Source organism: Gavialis gangeticus, unplaced genomic scaffold, assembly GCF_001723915.1.
Source record: "Gavialis gangeticus isolate Ggan-Ray unplaced genomic scaffold, GavGan_comp1, whole genome shotgun sequence".
Classification (NCBI taxonomy): Eukaryota; Metazoa; Chordata; order Crocodylia; family Gavialidae; genus Gavialis; species Gavialis gangeticus.
The window spans coordinates 14,253,235-14,261,385 of record NW_017729027.1 but is presented as its reverse complement, the minus strand read 5'-3'; the positions used below and the strand labels follow the sequence as shown (position 1 = coordinate 14,261,385).

At 40.6% G+C, this 8,151-nt stretch overlaps 1 protein-coding gene across 4 annotated transcripts in view; it reads left to right on the top strand.

Annotated features, from left to right (window-relative positions):
* The window catches only part of MYO6 (myosin VI), a 202,908-nt gene that overhangs the window by 129,520 nt on the left and 65,237 nt on the right, over nt 1-8,151 (top strand). For all 4 annotated transcript variants that reach the window (XM_019520458.1, XM_019520457.1, XM_019520456.1 and 1 more), the window contains exons 19-22: nt 1,293-1,386; nt 6,262-6,392; nt 6,548-6,625; nt 7,426-7,555. In XM_019520458.1, the coding sequence (XP_019376003.1) occupies nt 1,293-1,386; nt 6,262-6,392; nt 6,548-6,625; nt 7,426-7,555 (433 nt within the window). The remainder of the gene's footprint in view (nt 1-1,292; nt 1,387-6,261; nt 6,393-6,547; nt 6,626-7,425; nt 7,556-8,151) is intronic.

Sequence of the window (8,151 nt, the reverse complement as noted above, 5' to 3'; positions counted from 1 at the left end):
CGCCACTTTGCCCACTCCTGCTCTAACTACTAAAACCCCCAAGCTTACGTAGATTGACCTGAAATGTGTGTAGTAGGAGTCCAAAGAAGGATTTCCATTCCAAATTTTGTCATCTTTTGAATAAGTGGCTTCCAAAATTCAGCCCCTACTTGTTTCCCTACAACCTTTCTTGAAGATGGCAGATTCTATCAACAGCTGGGGAATAAGCCATCACTCTGATTTTGCCCAAACTTGCTTGATATTTCCCCCAGCTGTTGTGTGACTTCCCTCTAGAGAAGCAGCTTATATAATGAATGGGGTTTTTGAGCTGTTTACTAGAAAGACACTGGTGCATTTGGGGTGGTGCCAAGGTACAAGTCAGTGGTCAGCAATTTTTTTCAAATGGCAAGCCAAAATGACACAGCTTGTATCTGAGGTGGGCCAGCAGTAGGCAGGACCTGGTCACTGCAGCTGCCAGTGCATCTTTCTGCTGGTCCAGGTGCAGTGAAGGGAGCACCTGGTTCTGCAGAACAAATCCAGTGGCTCCATGAACTCCAGGTAGTCAGCCTCTAATGTAAATGATTAGAGAGGAGAATGATGACTGCAGAAGCCAAGAAAGGGCATAGAAAGATGCTGTTATGAGAGAAGGATAGCTGTGGAAAAGGGTGTTGAAGCTGTAATCCAGAGGGAATTGGGGACTTGGAGGAAAGGGTAAACAAATTGACTAGTTCAGTTGGCAGTGGGTTGCGGCGGTGTAAAACCATCATGGTGTTGTTACTGTGAGGAGTGTCAGCAGGCTGAGGTTGAAGGGTCCTACTCTCCCCCTCCCCCTGGAGCACCTTGTGAGGTCTGACTTTAATGGAGCATTTGAGGTATTCAGAGAGCTCCCCAGTGATCTGTTAGGGAAAGATAAATCTTTTCTGTCCAGAAGTGTGCTTCCACACCTGTAGTTCAGTAAAAAGAGCAGGACATTTTAATTTTTTCTAGGTAGTTGATTGCAGTAGTGTAGGTAATGAGTGCAATGGAAACCACAGTACAATGCAAGACTAATTAGATTGTTAGTGGTGGTAAGAGAACTAAACGAATGAAAAAAAGCTGAGGTTTCAGTTAACAGTTTGAGCTTTAAGATCAGTTATATCAAGCTTGACTGAAAGTACAAAATAGATATTTAAAAAAAATGTAAAAAAAATGATTTTTTTTCTTTTTTGAAATCTTATTATTTTTCTTATTTGTTCTGTGACTTTAATGATGCACTGTTATTTCAGGAAGTTAAACAAGATACATATTCTGTTAACTTGCTGCATTTATAATAGGGTTCTAGCTTTATTCGCTGCATCAAGCCTAATTTAAAGATGACAAGTCACCATTTTGAAGGAGGTCAGATTCTCTCTCAGCTTCAGTGTTCAGGTAATGTATGCCCATTTCTGGTTCATTTATTATGTTGTGTATTTCAGGTACATGTAGATCTGGAACAATAGAAACAATATTATTCCTTAATTAAAGAAAGATTGGTACTCATATTGCTATCAAGATGCAATTAAAGTGTGACTTAAAGTGTATTAGTTAATTCTGTAGTTCATTATTAGTAACACAATAAGTCAAAGAGAGACTGTATAACTATAATATGTTGCAGATTTTTTTCACTGTCAAGTAAAAAGCTGACTTAGCTTTTTCCATTATGCATTTGATTTTTGTTTAGGACCTGCAGACTTCTTTAGCTGCAGGAACTTTACAGTAGCTTTCTTAATAGAATCTGGTATTCTTCCTTGTTTCCACTCCTTTTCCCACTTCTCTTCTAAAATAAGAAACATTGGCTGACCTAATGTCACACCTCTGAATTTCACTACTGGTCTTGTCTAGCTAGAAGGGGCATTCTAATGAGGTACGTGCTGGAGTGCAAGACATCTGACCTATTTACTCAGTCTAGGAAGGATTTGCTGCCAATCTTTTACAAGGCAAAATTTTATTCTACAGCAACATTTGGCAAAACATCAGACAAAACTTTTCTTCTGCCAGTCCTGGGCTACTGTTCCCAAAAGCTTCTTCCCTTCAATTCCCTGGCCTTTTTAGATTCTGCAAAAAAAATGTGGTGTTTTACTGCAGCTTCTCTACAGTTCGTCTCTCAGACTTTTATAAGAGAATCAGACGTAATTGCATAGGCAGATTTGATAACCCATCAGGATGGGCCCCAAGCCTCCTAGGGGTGGGGTGTTTTAATTAGAATGGTTCCTGAAGAGTCACTCTAATTAAAACATCTCACTGGTTTTAAACCCTGTGGGTTTAAAAATGGCCATGGAGGTGCTTTTATCTAAACCTCATTTGATGAGGTTTAGATAAAGTGTTCCTGTGGCCATTTTTAAATGCATAGGGGCTTATACACATGATGATGATGATGATGAGGCCACACTGGAGCATTCTAATTACACCAATCTGTGTTCTAATTAGCATGCAAACCAAGACATGTATAGACATTCTTAGATCCTGAAGGAGGCAGGGCAGCACATATGCATTTTCCTGGTGGTCTGGGATGCTTTTGTACCGTGCTTCCCAACCTTTTCCTCATCATGACCCCATTTAAATTGGAAATTTTTTTGCAACCCCAAAATGATGCAGGTTATATCAATACCCCCTCCCCCTGTGGGTGGCAGGGCTGGAATGGAGCCTGTGGTGGGGAGGGGCAGGGGAGGGAAAAGTTGCAGGCTGCCCACTGAGGGCTTGGGTTTCCCCACCCTGCTGCCCTCCCCCCGGGGCCTCTGTAGTCCAGTGGGCAGCAGAATGGGGCAAGGAAGCTCTGCTGCTGCTGGGAGCCCCACACTAGCTGCACTGCCATGGTGAGGTGTACCCCCTGCCCACCCGGGAGCAGCAATGCAGGCGGCACAGAGTTGTGCCCCCTGCTGCTTCCAGATGGGCAGGGGGGGCCTTGCCATGGCAGCAGCACCACGCCCCACTGGCCCCTCTCTGCCCTCCTATGCTGGGTTCCAACCACTGGGCCACAGAGGCCTCAAGGCAAGGGCAGCAGGGCGGGGAGCCCCAAGCCTGCAGCAGACAGCCTGCGTCCACCCTCTACCCATGCACAAATCTGGGAGGCACATGCTCTTCCCATGCTTTCCTTCCTGGGAGTGCGCACAGAGGTGGGGAACTAGCCTCCCGGATGAGCTACCCATGGCTCATTCCTGCCCTCCCAAGTTAGGTCCCACATTCCTGCCCCAGCTCTGGGAAGCATCTCCAGTGCTAGCCCTGCCCCACTCCCTCCCTCACTATGGGGGCTTCAATCTGTCCTCTCCGCTTAGACGTACCTGGAGGGAGCTGCTCTCCCTGCTGTCTGGCTGCTGCGCGTGTGTGTGTCCCCTGCCTGATTGCCCTCCTCCCCCCTCCCCCCACCTCATGCAGCTCCTTGCAGGCTGGAACTTTGCCAGCCTGCAAAGGGAGCCCACTGTTTGCTGCTTCTTTCTGTGATTTTCAGCATAAGTGGTTAATGCTGTTAAGTGCCTTTGTGACCCCATTTTTTATTGTAGCGACCCTGAGATTGGGAACCGCTGCCTTAGTGCCTCTAGAACCTTAGTGAGCAGCTCAAGAAGAGATGACATAGCAGTGTCCTGTTAGCTGCATCTGCAGAGAAGCAGGATCTCAAGCCAGAACAGAACAATTTATCTGTAAATTCAAGTGTTTACAGATTATTCAAGTGTTAGAAACTGTGCATCCAAGCGAAGGATATCTGAATTAATTAGGATGTCCACCACTTGAAACAGTTCTGTTATCTTCTACTCTGCACATGCTTTGGTTAAGGTAATCACATTTATTTTACCATTCTTATGACCAGATGTTTTCAAAATTTGTCTTGCTACTATTGGTCTGATGTGTAATCAGGCTTCTCCTGTTGGCATTTCAGTACATTTATATCACTTCTACCATTTACATAACCTGGAAACACCAGTGACCCCCTATGTTTAGGGATTACTGGATGTGTTGTAAGGTACTTGAAGTTCATTTCATAGTTCTACTACATTATCAATTTCACTTTCTTTTGGCTCTCCTAGTATCTTCTCAAAGAGTTATGTTTCTCAAAAGCTGCATTTAGTATGAGGGCATCCCATCAAAATAAGCAAGATACCACCCTACTGCAAACTGAAGAAAACCAACAAGGGGAAATAGTTTCTCTTCTTCAGGATCAAATCACAGCCTTAATACTAAATTTTGTGTGTGTTTGTGTCAACCTGAGTTGCACCAATTCCCAGTCATGATGATGTGTATTAAGTTGTGAAGAGAATTTTCATCTATATGGACACTTATGTCACCGACCACGATATGCTTCAGTGACTATAACAAGGGTGGGCAAAATGCGGCCTGCAGACCAGATGCAGCCTGCTGGGCCACTGTATCTGGCCTGCGGGGCCCCTAAAAATTTTAGAAAATTAATATTTATATGCCCCTGGCTACTTGTCATGGCTACGTGGCCCTCAATGGCTTGCCAAAACTCAGTAAGTGGCCTTCCACCTGAAATAATTGCCCGCTCCTGGCCTATAGCACCGCTGTAGCAAGGAAGCCGCTCTTTCAACTGAGATCTTGGCAGTGCAGCAGGACTGCTGCTATACTGAAATGAAGCCCATCTGAATCTGGCCCCAATACTTAAATGAACATAAGCAATGAGCTCTTGCTTTTGAATGATACCGCATGCTCATAATTCTGAAAAAAAAAGAGAAAAAAGTCCTTTCATAATTCATGGTATTATTCTAAAGATAGATTTATCCAGACTGTTCCTTGCAAGACTGTGAATAGTGATATGAATGGATTAGCAGGTTGCTAGAATGTGCTTTTAGTAAAGCATATTGCCACATTGTGAGTCAGTATTAGATCACATTATAGGGATTTTTTTCACTTTTTCTTTCTCAATATTTGTCTTTTTCCTTTTTGTAGTTTCAACTGATTGTGCTTAGTTTCTCTTTTTCAAATGCTACAGACGTTTCCAGGTTTGGCATCTGGTGTCTTGGCAAGCCTGCTTATACTTTGTCCTGTCAAGTCATGTTTATGTTTAATTTAGCTAATCACAAATGCTTAACAACTTTGCTTTAATTAGGATTCCATTAACACCATTATCAGCAGGTTTTTGTAGGTTAAGAGCACTTGGCAGTGTTGGGGAGACAGAGAGAGTGAATAGATGAAGCTTTTTATTTTCTGCCAGAGTACATTTTTATAAGCATGTTGTGCTGTAGTATTTTTGTGCACTTATTTTAGCTAATCAAATAGAAAAACAACAAATACTTCCAAGAAAATGAATGAAGTTTAAATTGGAGAGGAGAGGTTTCCTATGTGACTTTTTTTTTCTTGGGGTGGGGGGAAAGGGGACAACTTAATGGAACTAAATCAAAAGGTGAAAAAAATACAGCAGACATCACCAGAACAAATATTTAAACAGGAGAAGTGACAAATAGATAAAGCAATCACCAGTAATGGTAAGTAGTCGAACAAAGGGGAAACTTTAAAATGTGTACAATGTTTGTTGTTAGGATTTTCAAAAATGGCAGAATAGGATCGAATGTGTTTTATTGGTTGACATAGCTCCAGCCATTTACTGATTTGGATAGCATTAAGTTACACTTCAGGCTTTTGTTTCCACATTAGGATTTATTGATCCCGTTAATATTTTCATTCCACTATATTGCTTTGGCTATATCAGGGTTATACAAATTGCCTCTTACCAGATGAGGCACAACCCCAACACTGTGAGTGAACCCCAATATTCTGACACTGAGGCTAATAGCAGTTAATCTGTGCCAGTTCCACACACCTGGAGATGGTGTGAGGCCACTAATGTCATTGACATCACACACATCAATGTCATTTTATTATTATTAGTAGTAGTTGTAGTAGTATTATTCCCCCTTCTCCCCCTCCCCTTTCAAAAAAGATTAAGAGCAAATAAGATACCTGCTAGGTATAGCTTATTTCTTCTCTTAGCAAGTCCACTGTATTGTGGTTAATTTATAAGATAAGATTTAACAGAGAAGCCAGAAAATAAGACCAGTGCCCTTGATTTCCAGGTACCTGGCAGTAAGGGGGAAAAAATCATTGCAGACTGTCTTAGTCATTTCCCATGTAGCCATTTGACCAGGAAATGGTGGATTCTGGGGCCAGTCTATGATGAGCCCTTTGCTGAATTGAGACTGTAGGCCAAGCTTTTGAGCTCTTTCATAGGGTTTAACTCCTTATTATTTTCTTTATTAAAATAAATCCACTGGTGCATTTACTAATGTCAGCTTTTTGTGTGTGTGTTTGTGACTATAGGCATGGTGTCTGTTTTGGACTTGATGCAAGGTGGTTTCCCATCACGCGCTTCATTTCATGAGTTATATAACATGTACAAGAAGTACATGCCTGCAAAGCTAGCTCGACTGGACCCGAGGCTCTTCTGCAAGGTAGCAACACTCTGAATGCTAAATGACACGTTCATATTATTGTTTTTCATTTTGGGCAGCAAATATTATCTTGGTTTACAATGCTGGGTCTTTTTAAGAGAGTGTTTTTATTGAATATGAACCAAACTGATTTTTTTTCTTTTTTAATATTACAGGCACTATTTAAAGCTTTGGGTTTAAATGAAATTGATTACAAATTTGGATTAACCAAAGTGTTTTTTAGACCTGGCAAGGTAAGTATGTCAATTTGTTTGTAGCTTATGAACATATAATGTTTCACCTTGATGCTATTTCCTAATATTTTTTTGGCTGCAGTTCATTAATTTCAGACCAGTTTGAAATAATTTTAAGTATATTTAAAAATATATATACATTTATATTTATTTTTCATGTTTCATCTGGTTCCAGAAAATAATGTTTCTTAGTACAAAATTATTATGCTATCATAAAAAGAAGACAACCTTCGCAATTTTAGCAGAGAAACAAAGTTTTTCATTAATATGTATCCATATCCAATACATCCTTCTTTATATAGATAGGAAAAGGAAAAAAAATGTAGTAATTGTGTCCAGGGATAAGCTTTCATTACAATGGCAAGAACCATTGCTATTATTATGGAAAGCTATAGCGTGCAAGTCTGAGATTTTCAAAATTGGCTACCTTAAACCTGGCTACTAAGCTAAGTTTTCAGGAAATGAATTGTGACTTCTGGGCCTCTTTTTGGGGTTCTTAATGTAATTTAAAATGTACTTTCAAAGATGTATAACTGAGAGACAGCTAAGTAAGTGGGGCACCCAAAATGGGTAATAAGCCTCTATTCAGGCTAAGTGGCTCAATTTTCAAATGTTGCAAGCATTTAAATGCTTTAAAAATACTGTAGTCAATTCTCAAATTATTTGTTGAATTAGTTGGAAGATGTACGCAGTGCATTGCCATGGTTTCAAGGTTCAGTTTACTGTAGTGATCTTTTTATCTCCATTCTGAACATTCTGTTATGTTATGTCCACTGTCGTTCTCATTTTGTTGTATTTAGTTTGCAGAATTTGATCAGATAATGAAGTCTGATCCTGATCATTTAGCAGAGCTGGTTAAACGAGTCAATTACTGGCTTATCTGCAGTCGCTGGAAAAAAGTTCAGTGGTGTTCTCTATCAGTGATTAAATGTATGTATTCTGATATTAAATGTATTAACATTTATTCAATGTATGTATTCTATTGTTTTAATAAACCCAGATATTTGATAACACTATAGAATAGCAGCTAGCTCCATTAGTTCATAATTTGAATAGTAGTAACTAAGGTCCACATCTGTATTTGCTTTGCTTAGTATGTGAATATGTTTTTGAAGTCAACAGGACTTCTCATGTTTCATGGTAAGTGTATGTGTAAATTCTTAAAGAACTACACCCTAAATGAGCATCATAATTGAATCCATTCCACTGTATTTAGGATTTAAAAATGTGCACAACTAAGTAATGGCCTAAGAGGGTATGTTACAGAGAGTTTTTATATGACAGTTGTATGTATTTCATAGTTTCATAGTTGGTAGGGTCAGAAGGAACCTGAGCAGAACATCAAGTCCAACCCCCTGCCATGGCAGGAAAAAGTACTGGGGTCAAACGACCCTAGCAAGGTGTTCATCTAGCCTCCTCTTAAAGACCCCCAGGGTAAGAGCCAGCACGCCTTTGCTTGGAAGTTGGTTCCAGATCCTAGCCACCCTGACAGTGAAGTAGCACCTCCTGATGTCTAGTCTGAATCT